The sequence below is a fragment of the Cherax quadricarinatus genome, chromosome 30, assembly GCF_038502225.1.
Source record: "Cherax quadricarinatus isolate ZL_2023a chromosome 30, ASM3850222v1, whole genome shotgun sequence".
Lineage (NCBI taxonomy): Eukaryota > Metazoa > Arthropoda > Malacostraca > Decapoda > Parastacidae > Cherax > Cherax quadricarinatus.
Genome location: NC_091321.1, coordinates 19,442,300 through 19,462,383, shown reverse-complemented (window position 1 = coordinate 19,462,383; position 20,084 = coordinate 19,442,300). Strand labels below are relative to the sequence as shown.

The 20,084-nt window shown below is 40.8% G+C and overlaps 1 protein-coding gene across 2 annotated transcripts in view; it reads right to left on the bottom strand.

Annotated features, from left to right (window-relative positions):
* Positions 1-19,746, bottom strand: part of LOC128692756 (uncharacterized) — a 35,032-nt gene extending 15,286 nt beyond the window's left edge. The window contains exon 1 of one of the 2 annotated variants that reach the window (XM_053782106.2): positions 19,588-19,746. In XM_053782106.2, coding sequence (XP_053638081.1) covers positions 19,588-19,594 — 7 coding nt within the window. In that variant the 5' untranslated portion in view covers positions 19,595-19,746. The remainder of the gene's footprint in view (positions 1-19,587) is intronic. The other variant, XM_053782105.2, reaches the window with a different exon arrangement.
* Positions 19,747-20,084: the final 338 nt, after the last annotated feature.

Sequence of the window (20,084 nt, the reverse complement as noted above, 5' to 3'; positions counted from 1 at the left end):
TCAGCGGTGTTTTAGTAGTAATCAGTGGTGTAATTGGGAGTACTCAAATAGTGTTTTGGAAATGTTCAAAGGTGTTCAAAGGTGTTTTGAAGGTGTTGAAGGGTGTTTTGATTGAATTCAGCGGTGTTTTAGTAGTATTCAGTGGTGTAATTGGGAGTACTCAAATTGTGTTTTTTGGAAGTGTTCAAAGGTGTTTTGAGTGTGTTCAAATGTTGTTTTTTTTTGAGGGTGATCAAGGGTGTTCAAGGGTGTTTTGAAGGTGTTCAAAGGTGTTTTGAGGTTATTCAAAGGTGTTTTGAGTGTGTTCAAATGATTATGAGAGTGTTTTGAAGGTGTTCAAAGGTGTTTTGAAGGTGTTCAAATGTGTTTTGAAGGTGTTGAAGGGTGTTTTGATTGAATTCAGCGGTGTTTTAGTAGTATTCAGTGGTGTAATTGGGAGTACTCAAATTGTGTTTTTGGAAGTGTTTCAGTGTTGATTGGAAATGTTCAAAGGTGTTTTTGAAGGTGTTCAAGAGTGTTTTGAAGGTGTTCAAGGGTGTTTGAAGGTGTTCAAGGGTGTTTTGATTGAATTCAGCGGTGTTTTAGTAGTAATCAGTGGTGTAATTGGGAGTACTCAAATAGTGTTTTGGAAATGTTCAAAGGTGTTTTTGAAGGTGTTCAAGAGTGTTTTGAAGGTGTTCAAGGGTGTTTGAAGGTGTTGAAGGGTGTTTTGATTGAATTCAGCGGTGTTTTAGTAGTAATCAGTGGTGTAATTGGGAGTACTCAAAGGTGTTCAAAGGTGTTTTGAAGGGTGTTTTGATTGAATTCAGCGGTGTTTTAGTAGTATTCAGTGGTGTAATTGGGAGTACTCAAATGGTGTTTTTGGAAGTGTTTCAGTGTTGTTTGGAAATGTTCAAAGGTGTTCAAAGGTGTTTTGAGTGTGTTCAAATGTTGTTTTTTTTGAAGGTGATCAAGGGTGTTTTGAAGGTGTTCAAAGGTGTTTTGAGGTTATTCAAAGATGTTTTGAAGGTGTTCTAGGGTGTTTATGTGAGTATTCAAAGGTGTTTTTTGAAGGTGTACAAATGATTATGAGAATACTTATGAAGGTGTTCAAATGATGTTTTTTGAAGGTGTTCAAGGGTGTTTTGAAGGTGTTCAAGGGTGTTTTGAAGGTGTTCAAAGGTGTTTTGAGGTTATTCAAAGGTGTTTTGAAGGTGTTCAAGGGTGTTTATGTGAGTATTCAAAGGTGTTTTGAGGTTATTCAAAGGTGTTTTGAAGGTGTTCAAGGGTGTTTATGTGAGTATTCAAAGGTGTTTTTTGAAGGTGTACAAATGATTATGAGAGTACTTATGAAGGTGTTCAAATGATGTGCAAGAGTACTTATGAAGGTGTTCTGGGAGTATTCAGAGGTGATTTGGGGGTGTTCGAATGATGTTTTGGAGTATTTCAGTGTTGTTTGGAAATGTATAAAGGTATTTTTTGGTGAGTATTCAAATGATTTATGAGTGTTTTGAAGATGTTCAAAGTAAAAGTGCGTATTTAACTTCGTAATATGTAAAATTGTGAGTAGTGAATTTAACGAAAGTGGATGTAAGCGATGTGGTGACTTTCTGATGCACTGTGTCCCCTTATTAACTTTAATGAACTAAAAGGGTTAAAACGAGAAAAATTGGGGGTTATGAGTGAAAATTGTGAGGTGTTGGTTGGAGTGTGAGGGTTTGGGAGGGTGGGGAGGAGGTTACTTCGTGGGGAGTGACCTGAGATGAAATAGTTAAAAAAATGTCTAGACTTGTGTTGTAAAGAAAATGTGGGTATTAACGAAAAAATGTGTCTTTCTGATGTATTGTGTCCCCTTATTAACTTGAATGAACTAAAAGGATCGACAAGATTCAGCCTGTGTGCGCGTGACGTCACTACTATGTCCCCTTATTAACTAAAAGGGTAGACAAGATTCAGCCTGTGTGTGTGGGGGTCATCGCGTGACGTCACTGACCGTCGAGTAAACACATTAATGAGAGGAATAATGATGTCACACTTGTTTAGACCTGTAGTAAGAGAGAGCACCATGCCCCATAGGAGGAGTTCATTTGAATGCTTACCCCCAGAGTAGGGAATCCAAAAAACCTTGATCCAAGGAGATGGAGTCTTGGTATTATCGAGAAATTTTGGGGTGGGAGTGAAAGTGAGAGGGGTAATCCAAAAATTTGATCCAAGGAGATGGAGACTTTGATTTCGAGAAAAACTTGATCCGAGGAGATCATAAGAATTTCGAAACCCCCATAGGGGGGAATCCAAAACTTGTATTATCGAGAAATTTTGGGGTTGGGGGGGGTGAAAGTGGGAGGGGGGAAACCTTAAAAATTTGATCCAAGGAGATGGAGAATTTCGAAAACCCCCATAGGGGGGAATGCAAAAACTTGTAATATTGAGAAATTTTTGGGGTTGGGGGGGGGGTGGAAGGAGGGACAATCCAAAAAAAAACCTTGATCCAAGGAGATGGAGAATTTCGAAAACCCATAGGGGGGATCCAAAAAATTTGATCCGAGGAGATCATAAGAATTTCGAAACCCCCATAGGGGGGAATCCAAAACTTGTATTATCGAGAAATTTTGGGGTTGGGGGGGGGTGAAAGTGGGAGGGGGGAAACCTTAAAAATTTGATCCAAGGAGATGGAGAATTTCGAAAACCCCCATAGGGGGGAATGCAAAAACTTGTAATATTGAGAAATTTTTGGGGTTGGGGGGTGGAAGGAGGGACAATCCAAAAAAAAACCTTGATCCAAGGAGATGGAGAATTTCGAAAACCCATAGGGGGGATCCAAAAAATTTGATCCGAGGAGATGGAGAATTTCGAAAACCCCATAGGGGGGATCCAAAAAATTGTATTATCGAGAAAAATTTGAGGTGGGGGGTGGGTGAAAGTGGGATGGGTAATCCAAAAATTTGATCCAAGGTGATCATAAGAAATTCAAAACCCCCATAGGGGGGAATCCAAAACTTGTATTATCGAGAAATTTTTGGGATTGGGGGGTGAAAGTGGGAGGGGGAACCTTAAAAATTTGATCTGAGGAGATGGAGAAACCCCCATAGGGGGGAATCCAAAAACTTGGTAATATCGAGAAATTTTGGGATGGGGGGTGAAAGGAGGGGTACCCAAAAATTTGATCCGAGGAGATGGAGAGAACAAGAAAATGAAATTCAAAAAAAATTCGAAAAAAATCGGAAAAAAATTCGAGGCGCGGGGGCGATCCGGACGACGCTGCAGAAGGCGCAGCAGAAGGCGCGGGCGGGGGTCGCGAAGGGCGCGGGCGGGCGCGCGGGCGGGCGCGCGGCGGGGGGGCGCGAGGGGCGCGGGCGGGCGCGCGGCGGGGGTCGCGAAGGGGGAGGGGGTCGTGGGCGGGGGTATTGGTTGGGGGGTCAAGGGTGAGGTAGTCTCGAGGGCGAGGTCATGGTCAAAACCGGAAGTAACACCTAGGTGTGAAAAGGTGACCCTCCAGCTGCTGGTCCTAGACCGGATACCTCGCTCAGTGGAAGGCCTAAACCGGAAGGAGCCTCCCAGTGGAAGGCCCTAAACCGGAAGAGACCGCTCAGTGGAAGGCCCTATACCGGAAGAGACCGCTCAGTGGAAAAAATGACTACTCATGTTATCAGTATATATACCAATCATGTGACCCGAGACCAAGCCACGATTAATGGAGCGAGGAAAAAGCCTCTATTACCTGCGTTGAATGACTCCCATGGGTTTTGTGCTTCTTAAAATACAGTAACGAGGATTTATCATATACACTAAGTAGGAGGTTATACATAGCTGAATGTATTTAATTACTGTCACTAGTGACTAACGCCAGGAGCAAGTTGTTCGTAATTTTCACATGTATGACGGCAATAAATTATTGTGGCTTAAAATACTAAGCAGCAGCTACAGTGTGAAGATAGACAAGGTACTGACTGGCACTCTCATTATACATTTCTTAACACATCGGACGTCTCCCACCAAGATAGGGTGACCAGAAGCGGGCCGACATCACAGTTCAGATAACCTTCCGAACTGCAGCATCCCCACCCCTCCTCCAGGTATACCTTATTATCCATTAGTATACCTATTTTTGCTGGGAAAATTATAACTTCCAGTATGTAAATAGAATACAGCATGTTTTTTTTTTTTTATTATCACACCGGCCGATTCCCACCAAGGCAGGGTGGCCCGAAAAAGAAAAACTTTCACCATCATTCACTCCATCACTGTCTTGCCAGAAGGGTGCTTTACACTACAGTTTTTAAACTGCAACATTAACACCCCTCCTTCAGAGTGCAGGCACTGTACTTCCCATCTCCAGGACTCAAGTCCGGCCTGCCGGTTTCCCTGAATCCCTTCATAAATGTTACTTTGCTCACACTCCAACAGCACGTCAAGTATTAAAAACCATTTGTCTCCATTCACTCCTATCAAACACGCTCACGCATGCCTGCTGGAAGTCCAAGCCCCTCGCACACAAAACCTCCTTTACCCCCTCCCTCCAACCCTTCCTAGGCCGACCCCTACCCCGCCTTCCTTCCACTACAGACTGATACACTCTTGAAGTCATTCTGTTTCGCTCCATTCTCTCTACATGTCCGAACCACCTCAACAACCCTTCCTCAGCCCTCTGGACAACAGTTTTGGTAATCCCGCACCTCCTCCTAACTTCCAAACTACGAATTCTCTGCATTATATTCACACCACACATTGCCCTCAGACATGACATCTCCACTGCCTCCAGCCTTCTCCTCGCTGCAACATTCATCACCCACGCTTCACACCCATATAAGAGCGTTGGTAAAACTATACTCTCATACATTCCCCTCTTTGCCTCCAAGGACAAAGTTCTTTGTCTCCACAGACTCCTAAGTGCACCACTCACTCTTTTTCCCTCATCAATTCTATGATTCACCTCATCTTTCATAGACCCATCCGCTGACACGTCCACTCCCAAATATCTGAATACGTTCACCTCCTCCATACTCTCTCCCTCCAATCTGATATTCAATCTTTCATCACCTAATCTTTTTGTTATCCTCATAACCTTACTCTTTCCTGTATTCACCTTTAATTTTCTTCTTTTGCACACCCTACCAAATTCATCCACCAATCTCTGCAACTTCTCTTCAGAATCTCCCAAGAGCACAGTGTCATCAGCAAAGAGCAGCTGTGACAACTCCCACTTTGTGTGTGATTCTTTATCTTTTAACTCCACGCCTCTTGCCAAGACCCTCGCATTTACTTCTCTTACAACCCCATCTATAAATATATTAAACAACCACGGTGACATCACACATCCTTGTCTAAGGCCTACTTTTACTGGGAAAAAATTTCCCTCTTTCCTACATACTCTAACTTGAGCCTCACTATCCTCGTAAAAACTCTTCACTGCTTTCAGTAACCTACCTCCTACACCATACACTTGCAACATCTGCCACATTGCCCCCCTATCCACCCTGTCATACGCCTTTTCCAAATCCATAAATGCCACAAAGACCTCTTTAGCCTTATCTAAATACTGTTCACTTATATGTTTCACTGTAAACACCTGGTCCACACACCCCCTACCTTTCCTAAAGCCTCCTTGTTCATCTGCTATCCTATTCTCCGTCTTACTCTTAATTCTTTCAATTATAACTCTACCATACACTTTACCAGGTACACTCAACAGACTTATCCCCCTATAATTTTTGCACTCTCTTTTATCCCCTTTGCCTTTATACAAAGGAACTATGCATGCTCTCTGCCAATCCCTAGGTACCTTACCCTCTTCCATACATTTATTAAATAATTGCACCAACCACTCCAAAACTATATCCCCACCTGCTTTTAACATTTCTATCTTTATCCCATCAATCCCGGCTGCATGTACCCTCGTTAATTATACAGTCTTTTTGGACCGGGAATAATGCATTTGTAAAGTGGATGAACCAGCTTCAGATTATAAAAACTGTGACTGAAAACAGTTAACATTAGAGTACTTAGTTATCTTTCCTGCAAGGTATTTGTTCCAAGAATTAAAAAAAAAGTGCAAAGATTACCCTATGTGTAAAACTAATAATTTTCTTTGAAGTCACATGAATGAGCGACTAGTCAGTGGCAGCACCAAGGGGCATCAGCCCCCCAAATTCCATCAGTTCCCCATAGCCCCTTCAAATATAAATAATAATAATAACGCAGCTTCAAAACAAATCCCCCACCCCCTCCCTCCTATTATATATATATATATATATATATATATATATATATATATATATATATATATATATATATATATATATATATATATATATATATATATATATATATATATATATATATATATATATATATATATATTTTGCAATTTTGACAGCTTGTCCACATCAAAGACCAACGAAGCGACTGAAAATTTGCATGTTATACACCCCATAGAGGCACACCAAACTTAATGAAGTCAGTATTAAACATTCAGAAAAAAATTAACTAAGTCAGATGAATTTTAGTTTATCTTTAGCTACTTATGACTGTTCCTTGGATCAAACCAGCTTACCTTCTTTCTATTCCTTAGGCGCCATATCACATATGAACAACAATAATAATAATAATAATAATAATAATAATAATAATAATAATAATAATAATAATAATAATAATAATAATAATAATAATAATAATAATTTATTATTATTGTTATCCACCTAAGAATTAAACTTAAAGTGTCAATTAAGTGTATTCTTTGTAATAATTAATCTTTGCAATTAGCGTTCTGACACTTCCTGCTGACACTCGAGATTAAGAATGAACTTTATACAGTTATATCATTGTCTGACGTGACACGATAACATGACACATACTTGGTGAATAATCAAGATGATAAGAAATTTTAGATCAATAAGAGTTATCTATGATATCATTCTCATGGATCTTGATAGAGAGTACAAAGACGTAATTATACTTAATGGAAGGTTCTGTGCATTACATATATGTGACAAACACAAAATTCCAGTGAAAATGTTTAGAGAGACAATTGAGAAAAACGAAAAGGGTATTATTGTTGCTGCTGGAATTAATGTTTATAATATTACTATTTTCTTATCTATGAAATGATTGTAGACTTTTTTCTTCTTTGTAAAGCATCATTTAGTATTAATAAGTTTTAAAAATTGTATAACAGATTTAGTAAAGTTCAATAATTTCAGGTTGCAGTGAAAACTTGTTGTATTAAGAGTATCTTGAATTAGTAAAAAAAAAAAATCAGATATGCTTTTTCGCTATCAATTTTTACTCTTGCCGGGAAAGGAACTTAGAATAGATGACAAGAGATGTAACAATGTTCATCAGATGACAAGAGATGTAACAATGTTCATCAGATGACAAGAGATGTAACAATGTTCATCAGATGACAAGGGATGTAACAATGTTCATCAGATGACAAGAGATGTAACAATGTTCATCAGATGACAAGAGATGTAACAATGTTCATCAGATGACAAGAGATGTAACAATGTTCATCAGATGACAAGAGATGTAACAATGTTCATCAGATGACAAGAGATGTAACAATGTTCATCAGATGACAAGAGATGTAACAATGTTCATCAGATGACAAGAGATGTAACAATGTTCATCAGATGACAAGAGATGTAACAATGTTCATCAGATGACAAGAGATGTAACAATGTTCATCAGATGACAAGGGATGTAACAATGTTCATCAGATGACAAGAGATGTAACAATGTTCATCAGATGACAAGAGATGTAACAATGTTCATCAGATGACAAGAGATGTAACAATGTTCATCAGATGACAAGAGATGTAACAATGTTCATCAGATGACAAGAGATGTAACAATGTTCATCAGATGACAAGAGATGTAACAATGTTCATCAGATGACAAGAGATGTAACAATGTTCATCAGATGACAAGAGATGTAACAATGTTCATCAGATGACAAGAGATGTAACAATGTTCATCAGATGACAAGAGATGTAACAATGTTCATCAGAAACACTTGTTCGACACTTAATCCCTGACAAGAAACATTATCATACATTTCCAACTCTGCCGAGTTTTCACAGCAGCAGAAAAATTTCAGACAAATTTGTGACAGAAGTGATTACACTGTATGTATGGGAAAAGCGCTAGACCCTTAGGGGGTCATACATCGCCTGCGGGAATGGGAGGCATTAGGGTTTGATCCGAGGAAGGGAAGCACAGTCTAATTCATTACATCAAGAACCCCTCCCCTGCATCAAAGACCCTCTCTCGAGGGTCCTGGATTACTTATTTTGGTTGTTATTGAAGTATATACGTATATATATATATATATATATATATATATATATATATATATATATATATATATATATATATATATATATATATATATACAAAAAAAATTACGAATAACCTCTGCAAACCCTAAAATCTTCATTAATGTTTTTCAAAGTAATTTACGAGCAATAATTTTATTAGAAAAATATGGTGGTATAGTGGAGCAACAAATTATTATTTTTTTTTATTAACACACTGGCCGATTCCCACCAAGGCAGCGTGGCCCGAAAAAGAAAAACTTTCACCATCATTCACTCCATCACTGTCTTGCCAGAAGGGTGCTTTACACTACAGTTTTTAAACTGCAACATTAACACCCCTCCTTCAGAGTGCAGGCACTGTACTTCCCATCTCCAGGACTCAAGTCCGGCCTGCCGGTTTCCCTGAACCCCTTCATAAATGTTACTTTGCTCACATTCCAACAGCACGTCAAGTATTAAAAACCATTCGTCTCCATTCACTCCTATCAAACACGCTCACGCACGCCTGCTGGAAGTCCAAGCCCCTCGCACACAAAACCTCCTTTACTCCCTCCCTCCAACCTTTCTTAGGCCGACCCCTACCCCGCCTTCCTTCCACTACAGACTGATACACTCTTGAAGTCATTCTGTTTCGCTCCATTCTCTCTACATGTCCGAACCACCTCAACAACCCTTCCTCAGCCCTCTGGACAACAGTTTTGGTAATCCCGCACCTCCTCCTAACTTCCAAACTACGAATTCTCTGCATTATATTCACACCACACATTGCCCTCAGACATGACATCTCCACTGCCTCCAGCCTTCTCCTCGCTGCAACATTCATCACCCATGCTTCACACCCATGTAAGAGCGTTGGTAAAACTATACTCTCATACATTCCCCTCTTTGCCTCCAAGGACAAAGTTCTTTGCCTCCACAGACTCCTAAGTGCACCGCTCACCCTTTCCCCCTCATCAATTCTATGATTCACCTCATTTTTCATAGACCCATCCGCTAACACGTCCACTCCCAAATATCTGAATACATTCACCTCCTCCATACTCTCTCCCTCCAATCTGATATCCAATCTTTCATCACCTAATCTTTTTGTTATCCTCATAACCTTACTCTTTCCTGTATTCACTTTTAATTTTCTTCTTTTACATACCTTACCAAATTCATCCACCAACCTCTGCAACTTCTCTTCAGAATCTCCCAAGAGCACAGTGTCATCAGCAAAGAGCAACTGTGACAATTCCCACTTTATATGTGATTCTTTATCTTTTAACTCCACGCCTCTTGCCAAGACCCTCGCATTTACTTCTCTTACAACCCCATCTATAAATATATTAAACAACCACGGTGACATCACACATCCTTGTCTAAGGCCTACTTTTACTGGGAAATAATTTCCCTCTTTCCTACATACTCTAACTTGAGCCTCACTATCGTCGTAAAAACTCTTCACTGCTTTCAGTAACCTACCTCCTATACCATACATCTGCAACATCTGCCACATTGCCCCCCTATCCACCCTGTCATACGCCTTTTCCAAATCCCTAAATGCCACAAAAACCTCTTTAGCCTTATCTAAATACTGTTCACCTATATGTTTCACTGTAAACACCTGGTTCACACACCCCCTACCTTTCCTAAAGCCTCCTTGTTCATCTGCTATCCTATTTTCCGTCTTACTCTTAATTCTTTCAATAATAACTCTACCATACACTTTACCAGGTATACTCAACAGACTTATTCCCCTATAATTTTTGCACTCTCTTTTGTCCCTTTTGCCTTTATACAAAGGAACTATGCATGTTCTCTGCCAATCCCTAGGTACCTTACCCTCTTCCATACATTTATTATTGCTAGGAAAATATACTTCGTAGTTTACGAAATTAAGCAAGAACTGTGAAGAATACTGTAGTTTGGAATATTGTATTTTGTGTTATATCAAGACTCTCCCACCTACTTATGACGCTTCAAGGAAGGGAAAGAAATATCCTTGATGCAGAAGGTTGTTGTAGTTAATGTCTAGGAAAATCAATTGATGTGGGTTGTAATCAGAATATGACACACTCAGTGGCTCATTAAGGCCATCTTAAAAACTATGGCAATACTTAGATTTGTGTCCTTGACTCAGTTACAGATTGTGTCTGTCGTAGAGCACTAGGCTCTTGTCACCGCCGACGTACTGCTGCTAGCATAGATTTGTAAATTTATTCAATAACTACACATGGGCCTTAGTTTTCTTTTTATCTGGGTATGTTATTATTATAATTAAATAAAGCGCTAAACTTTATGTGTATGGGAATGTCATCGTGGGAAAAATATGCCGAACTTTGTTGCCTAAACCCAAGGGGGTTATCTAGCACCTGGCAAATGGGACATAATGATGACATAGGAAGGGAAGCGTGGCTCCAATTATTTGGCCCAAGAGAGGTCAGCTCAGTGGTGACCTGTACTTAGCTCAGTGAGGTCGTGTCTAGTGTACTCTCCGTGGACTGAACCAAGATGCCCTCCATCGAGCAACTTGACCAGCAGCTTAAGGAAGAATTGAGGGTAGCGAAGATGGACATACGGCGATTGACTGAGGAAAATAAGAGGATTCGTAGTAGTCCTCCAGTTGTGAGTTCTCAGGTCAAGAAGGGAACCTGGACAGTGGCTGGACAGCATGGAACGAAGTTGACGATCAAGAAGACGAATGGAAAGGTAGAAACAATGAAGAAGAAACAGACTGCTGTGGAAACTGTTGTGGTAACATCTAATGCATTCTCCGCACTACCCGACGAATGTGAGTCGACTACTGGGAAGGTCACGACGAACGACACCAAGGAAGGTAAGAATATTGTTGTTGTTGGGGATAACCAGGTTAGATACATGGATAGGGCGTTCTGCTTGAAGGATAAGAGTAGGAGACAGAGGGTTTGCTTTCCTGGGGCTGGGATGGAGGATATTGTTAGCCGACTTGACAGCATCATGAACGGTAATGGGATCAATCCTATTATCTGCCTCAGTACTGGAGGCAATGATGTAGGCAAGCGTAGAAGTGAGGATTTAGTTAGAAGGTTCAGGACAGCAATAGACATAATTAGGAAGAAGGGGGGCATCCTGTTATATGTGGCATTTTGCCAAGAAGGGGTGATGGAAATGAATGGTTGTCCAGAGCAATTGGTGTTAATTGTTGGCTGGACAAACACTGTAAAGATAATGCAGTACCATTCATTGGCAACTGGAACCACTTCTATGGCCGAAATGACATGTATGCCAGGGATGGGGTTCACTTATCCAGGGCAGGTGTGGGTTTTCTTGCTAGCTCAATTGAGGGGATTGTTAGGGCTTTAAACTAGGATTAGTTAGAGGTATGGGTTTAGAAATGAAAAATAATGAGTATGGATATATTGATTTAGGCTTTGATATTATGAATCTTAATAATAACAGTCATGAAGTAATGCTGGGTAATGATAATTTCAGAAATTGTGTAAAAGCAAAGGCGAATAGGAAAAATGTGAGAAGAAAAAACATATGATGATATTTTATGCTAACAGTCGAAGTGCAAGAAATAAGATTAATGAACTACGTTTGGTAGTGTGTGCTGGGAACTTTGATGTCATTGCATTAACTGAAACCTGGTATGATTTAAAGAGTCGGGATATGATTGCCGAGTGTAATATTCAAGGGTTTAAGCTCTTCCGTGTGGATAGTTGTAATGGGAAGGGGGGAGGAGTTGCATTATATGTTCGAGAAAATATTAAGTGTTGCATAAAAACTGGTATAAAAATAGATGGAATAGTAACAGAATCTGTTTGGGTAGAGTTTGTAGAAGGTTAAGAAAAACTAATTCTAGGTGTAATATACTGACCTCCAGGCTTGTATCACGATAGAGGGAGACTTCTTTGGGATGAAATTGTTAGGGCTTCTAGACACAATAACGTAGTGATAGTAGGGGATTTTAACTTTAGTCAAATTGACTGGAATTCTTTGACCGGTAATCTGGAGTCCGGTGACTTTATGGAAACAGTTCAGGACTGTTTTCTGAAGCAGTGTGTAATAGAGCCTACCATGGGTAATAATTTGCTCAACCTAATCTTGTCAAATAAGGAAACACTCGTAAATAATCTGGAGATCACTGAAGAGCTTGGCGCAAGTGATCACAAATCCATCACTTTTAGCATTAACTGGGAATACAAGAATAATGATAATACGGTAAAAAAAATCCCTGATTTTCGTTCTGCCGATTATAGTGGACTTAGGGAACACCTATCTAATCTCGATTGGGGTTATCTAGCTAATGATTTTATTGACGATGATCATACTTATGATTACGAAGGGATCTGCGTTTATGGTTTTTTCCTTAATAATGTACACCGTGCTCAGAGTATATACATTCCCCAGAGAGAAATTAGGTCTAGTAATAACGATCCCAAATGGGTTAACAGGAGGCTAAAGCGTCAATTAGGGAAAAAAAAGGGAATTTATAGGCGCATCAGAAGAGGAGAGGTTAACCTTACTGACCAATATGTTCAGCTTAAAAGAGAAGTAAAAAAGGGGATTAGAAAGGCTAAACGTGACTATGAAATTAGAGTTGCTAATGAATCAAAGACCAATCCAAAGGGGTTCTTTCAAGTGTATAGGACGAAGGTGAAGGAAAAAGTAGGACCTTTTGAAAATTGGGAATGGACAACTGACGGATAACAAACTGGAAATGTGTTCCTTATTTAATGACTATTTTTTGTCGGTTTTTACACAAGACACAAATGAGATTCCAGAAATTAACAACTATTCAGTTCCTGATGAATTTAACTTAACTAATATTACTGTCACGAGGGATATGGTTATCAAACCGATAGACAAACTGAAGCAAAATAAGTCCCCGGGGCCCGATGAGTTGTTTTCCAGGGAACTTAAGGAGTGCAAGATGGAACTTAGTCAGCCATTAACGAGTGTGTTTAATGCGTCCATCCTTACTGGTGTTGTGCCAGAGTTGGGGAAGATGGCTAATGTGGTTCCTCTATTCAAATCAGGGGATAAGTCCGTACCTTCAAATTACCGTCCAATAAGCCTGACATCTATAGTGAGCAAGTTATCAGAATCAATTATAGCTGACATTATTAGAAGTCACCTTGAAAAGTATAATTTGATTAATGAATCTCAGCATGGGTTCATGAGACGCCGTTCCTGCCTGACAAATTTACTGACATTTTTCAATAGAACATTTGAGGCAGTAAACAGTGATAAAGAATATGATACTGTTTATCTGAATTTTGGTAAAGCTTTCGATAGAGTACCTCACAAGAGACTCTTAAGAAAAGTGGCAGCTCATGGTATAGGAGGTAAAGTTCTAGCATGGATAGAGGCATGGCTTACCAATAGAAAGCAGAGAGTTTCCATTAATGGGGTCAAATCTGAATGGGAATTAGTTACTAGTGGTGTTCCACGAGGATCAGTTTCAGGCCATCTCTTGTTCATAATTTACATTAATGACCTTGATGAAGGGATTACGAGTAACATGAGAAAATTTGCTGATTATACAAAGATAGGCCATATGATTCATTCTGAAGAGGATAGCAATGAACTCCAGGAGGATTTTGAAAAATTGATGTCTTGGTCTGAAAAATGGCAGATGAAGTTCAATGTGGATAAGTGTAAGGTACTAGTCTCCGCACTGTCGCTTGATCTTCAGATAGTTCCTGACTATGGAACTGAACTTCTCCAGGCCGAGGGACTGACAACCTCAAATTCTACGACTTCAAGGGTGATGGACTGATTACATCGTATTCACATCTCTACTGTTCCTGCCTACTTTCTGTATTCAACTGAAGAAGCCAACTGTGTAGGTGAAACGTTTCGGAATAAAGTTGTCTAACTGTTGCATATGTGTCTTACCTAACAACCTGTCGGTATTGTATACCATTTTGATGTTCATCTTGTCAGACACTGCAACACATGGCATCTTGTTACAGAAAACACCTTGGACAAGCTTTTCAAGTGAGAAGTGTTGGATCTGAGAGGGACATGACCTCTCAGTGGCTACATTCTCACTACTACTACTACTACTCTGCACCTCTCCTTCCGACAGTATTTAAGTCTCCGCACTGTCGCTTGATCTTCAGATAGTTCCTGACTATGGAACTGAACTTCTCCAGGCCGAGGGACTGACAACCTCAAATTCTACGACTTCAAGGGTGATGGACTGATTACATCGTCTTCACATCTCTACTGTTCCTGCCTACTTTCTGTATTCGACTGAAGAAGCCTACTGTGTAGGCGAAACGTTTCGGAATAAAGTTGTCTAACTGTTGCATATGTGTCTTACCTAACAACCTGTCGGTATTGTATACCATTTTGATGTTCAATTTTTACAGTATTTTATTTTAACCAGGAGAAAATAATACACCCAGAGGGGTCATTTAACGCCTGAGGAATGGGAAGCAGACTATCCAAATTATTATTATTATAATCAAGGGGGAAGCGCTAAACCCGGAGGATTATACAGCGCCTGGGGGGGGATATGTGGAAGGCATTCAGGCTTAATTCGGGGAACTGGAGCACAGATCCAATTCCCTAAATCAAGAGCCCCTCACCAACATCAAGGAACCTTCCTTGAGGGGAGACTATCCAAAGAAAAGGAGGGTAAATCAAGTTCCTTGAGTCAAGAACCCCTCATTGGTATCAAAGCACCTCCCTCGAGGGGAATTAATACAGTAATGTATTAAAAGAACTGTCAATATAGGTGTTTACCTGGAGTTTACCTGGAGAGAGTTTCGGGGGTCAATGCCCCCGTGGCCCGGTCTGTGACCAGGCCTCCTGGTGGATCAGCGCCTGATCAACCAGGTTGTTGCTGCTGGCTGCACGCAAACCAACGTACGAGCCACAGCCCGGCTGATCAGGAACTGACTTTAGGTGCTTGTCCAGTGCCAGCTTGAAGACTGCCAGGGGTCTGTTGGTAATCCCCCTTATGTGTGCTGGGAGGCAGTTGAACAGTCTCGGGCCCCTGACACTTATTGTATGGTCTCTTAACGTGCTAGTGACACCCCTGCTTTTCATTGGGGGGATGGTGCATCGTCTGCCAAGTCTTTTGCTTTCGTAGTGAGTGATTTTCGTGTGCAAGTTCGGTACTAGTCCCTCTAGGATTTTCCAGGTGTATATAATCATGTATCTCTCCCTCCTGCGTTCCAGGAAATACAGGTTTAGAAACCTCAAGCGCTCCCAGTAATTGAGGTGTTTTATCTCCGTTATGCGCGCCGTGAAAGTTCTCTGTACATTTTCTAGGTCGGCAATTTCACCTGCCTTGAAAGGTGCTGTTAGAGTGCAGCAATATTCCAGCCTAGATAGAACAAGTGACCTGAAGAGTGTCATCATGGGCTTGGCCTCCCTAGTTTTGAAGGTTCTCATTATCCATCCTGTCATTTTTCTAGCAGATGTGATTGATACAATGTTATGGTCCTTGAAGGTGAGATCCTCCGACATAATCACTCCCAGGTCTTTGACGTTGGTGTTTCGCTCTATTTTGTGGCCAGAATTTGTTTTGTACTCTGATGAAGATTTAATTTCCTCATGTTTACCATATCTGAGTAATTGAAATTTCTCATCGTTGAACTTCATATTGTTTTCTGCAGCCCACTGAAAGATTTGGTTGATGTCCGCCTGGAGCCTTGCAGTGTCTGCAATGGAAGACACTGTCATGCAGATTCGGGTGTCATCTGCAAAGGAAGACACGGTGCTGTGGCTGACATCCTTGTCTATGTCGGATATGAGGATGAGGAACAAGATGGGAGCTAGTACTGTGCCTTGTGGAACAGAGCTTTTCACCGTAGCTGCCTCGGACTTTACTCTGTTGACGACTACTCTCTGTGTTCTGTTAGTGAGGAAATTATAGATCCATCGACCGACTTTTCCTGTTATTCCTTTAGCGCGCATTTTGTGCGCTATTACGCCATGGTCACACTTGTCGAAGGCTTTTGCAAAGTCTGTATATATTACATCTGCATTCTTTTTGTCTTCTAGTGCATTTAGGACCTTGTCGTAGTGATCCAGTAGTTGAGACAGACAGAAGCGACCTGTTCTAAACCCATGTTGCCCTGGGTTGTGTAACTGATGGGTTTCTAGATGGGTGATCTTGCTTCTTAGGACCCTTTCAAAGATTTTTATGATATGGGATGTTAGTGCTATTGGTCTGTAGTTCTTTGCTGTTGCTTTACTGCCCCCTTTGTGGAGTGGGGCTATGTCTGTTGTTTTTAGTAACTGAGGGACGACCCCCGTGTCCATGCTCCCTCTCCATAGGATGGAAAAGGCTCGTGATAGGGGCTTCTTGCAGTTCTTGATGAACACAGAGTTCCATGAGTCTGGCCCTGGGGCAGAGTGCATGGGCATGTCATTTATCGCCTGTTCGAAGTCATTTGGCGTCAGGATAACATCGGATAGGCTTGTGTTAATCAAATTTTGTGGCTCTCTCATAAAAAATTCATTTTGATCTTCGACTCTCAGTCTGGTTAGCGGCTTGCTAAAAACTGAGTCATATTGGGACTTGAGTAGCTCACTCATTTCCTTGCTGTCATCTGTGTAGGACCCATCTTGTTTAAGTAGGGGCCCAATACTGGGCGTTGTTCTCGATTTTGATTTGGCATAGGAGAAGAAATACTTTGGGTTTCTTTCGATTTCATTTATAGCTTTTAGTTCTTCCCGCGATTCCTGACTCCTAAAGGATTCTTTTAGCTTAAGTTCGATGCTTGCTATTTCTCTGACCAGTGTCTCCCTGCGCATTTCAGATATATTGACCTCTTTTAGCCGCTCTGTTATTCTTTTCTGTCGCCTGTAAAGGGAGCGCCTGTCTCTTTCTATTTTACATCTACTCCTCCTTTTTCTTAGAGGAATAAGCCTTGTGCATACATCGAGTGCCACCGAGTTAATCTGTTCTAGGCATAAGTTTGGGTCTGTGTTGCTTAGTATATCTTCCCAGCTTATATCGGTTAGGACTTGGTTTACTTGGTCCCACTTTATGTTTTTGTTATTGAAGTTGAATTTGGTGAATGCTCCCTCGTGACTAGTCTCATTTTGTCGGTCTGGGGCTCCTCGCATACATGTCTGAACCTCAATTATGTTGTGATCTGAGTATATTGTTTTTGATATGGTGACATTTCTTATCAGATCATCATTGTTAGTGAATATGAGGTCTAGTGTATTCTCCAGTCTAGTAGGCTCTATTATTTGCTGGTTTAAATTGAATTTTGTGCAGAGATTTAAAAGCTCGTGTGAGTGTGAGTTTTCATCAGAGCTGCCTCCTGGTGTTATTTCTGCAACAATATTATTTGCTATATTCCTCCATTTTAGGTGCCTTAAGTTGAAATCCCCCAGGAGCAAGATGTTGGGTGCAGGAGCTGGAAGATTTTCCAGACAGTGGTCAATTTTTAACAGCTGTTCCTGGAATTGCTGGGATGTTGCATCCGGAGGCTTGTAGACTACCACAATGACTAGGTTTTGGTTCTCGACCTTTACTGCTAAAACTTCCACTACGTCATTTGAGGCATTAAGCAGTTCTGTGCAAACAAGTGACTCTGCAATGTACAGGCCAACCCCCCCCTTTTGCCTGTTCACTCTGTCACATCTGTATAGGTTGTAACCTGGGATCCATATTTCATTGTCCAAGTGATCCTTTATGTGGGTCTCAGTGAAAGCCGCGAACATTGCCTTTGCCTCTGCAAGCAGTCCACGGATGAAAGGTATTTTGTTGTTTGTTGCTGGCTTTAGACCCTGTATATTTGCAAAGAAGAATGTTATCGGACTGGTGGTATTGTTGGTACTGGGGGGGGATTTTTTTTCCGGCATTAGTATCTGTATCTGTTGGTTTGGAGTGGAGGCCATCGACTGTGGTTCCACTCCAGGAATGACTGGATTTGGTGTACGATTTCTGCCATTTCCTGCCAGTTTTTTTTCCTTCCTGGCACTAAAAAACCTCTCCCTCTTGAGTGGCTGTGGCTACCCAGGTTTTCCCATGGCCTGGATGTTTTGTATCTTTTTGTCCCCTTTAGATGGTATGCCTGGCAATTTAAGTTATAGCACAGTCTTTCCTGTACTGAAGAGGTACACATTTCAGGGTGAAAAAGCTTACAGGAAGGGAGTTTGCATTTTCCTGTTGTCATATGGGCATGGCATTTTCTAGGGTGGTCATAGTTGCACGTCCCATCTGTTTTTCCAGATTTCCCATGCCAGCAGATACCAAGTGCATAGTATGTGCACGGGCTTGGTTTCCGCTTGCCTTGGGTTTCTGTGACTGTATTCCCTGTTGGTGCATGTTTCCCTGTCTTACTTCTATCCTCCCTAGCACCAACAATGGAGCTCCCACCAGTTGTTTTTGGTAATTTATCCTCACTATTGCTATTGGAGTCCTCTTGTTTGCTATTTCCTGCGGTATTTCTAGTTTGCAATATTGGTTTTATCTTATCTTTGACTACACTTGTTTCCCTACTATGGCTCCTGTCCCCTATGAGGTCATTTATATGTATTCCTTCCTGCGTATAATTCCCGACTACCTGGACAAAATCTCCAGCTTCACCATTACTGTCTCCCAGGACAGTATCTCCAGCTTCACCATTTCTGTCTCCCAGGACAGCACCTCCAGCTTCACCATTACTGTCTCCCAGGACAGTATCTCCAGCTTCACCATTTCTGTCTCCCAGGACAGCACCTCCAGCTTCACCATTACTGTCTCCCAGGACAGCACCTCCAGCTTTACTATTACTGTCTCCCAGGACATCACCTCCAGCCTTACAGTTTGTGACTACATGGCCAGTATCAAGGGCAGTACCATTCAGCCCAGACTTTTTATGTTCCCATCTGTTGTAGAAAGCTTCCAGGTTTTTTATGAAAGCAGCTTTGATGTTGTCCTCTTTTAATACCCTTGTGATTTTAGTCCACAGATTTTCCTCATTTGGGCATACCCAGAAACACTTCTCTGTTTTAATACTGCTTGTAGCTAGTTCTGGGATATCTGCACAAGGGGCGTGACACCAATTTCCACAAAAATGACAATTTATCCATGTGGAAGCCCGTTTGTTTGACTGACCACAGACTACACACAGCTTCATAATGATTTGAATGGTTGATTTACTGCAATTCTACTAGCAACCTCTTGAATATTATATTAATAACCTTAAATGAAGCTCTAGCTATTTGTATTTCTGTTTCTAACTCTTTTTGTATATTGGACAAATTGCTTTATAAATTCCGTGAACTAGACTTTCGAATATTCTTCAGACTATATTAACATATCTTACTCTTCGTGATAATAACAGTGACAAAAAAGAACACTAACCCGACATAGTGTGGTCTGAGGAGCAGTGTATGTCAGGTGTTGTCAGGACAGATGTTGAGATCCCAGTGACTGCTCTGAGGCAGGTGGTGTCACCTCATTTCTTATCTTCCTACTCTTAAGTGGCAGCTGTCACCTATCACAATCTCTCTCCTCATACATACTTTCCCCCATGACCAGAAAACATATGAATATTTTTTTCATTCCATCATGTATGATCCAATTAAATTATATAGAAAAATTTTTACCACAGTGGCAGCTATGATATAGGTGCCATGTAGGCACAATGTTTGCCAACCGCAAAAATCGTGTACAATATATAGTTATCTTGAAATATTACATTGTATCAGATAATTACAGTCTCCTCGTGACAAGAGGCGACACCTGATTCGTTCTTTAAGGTTGACCAATGAGTGAAAACTAATAGTAGTTATCTCTGACAATGAATGACTAACAGAGCACTTCCTTCCTACTGTCTTACATATTACAGTACCATATTA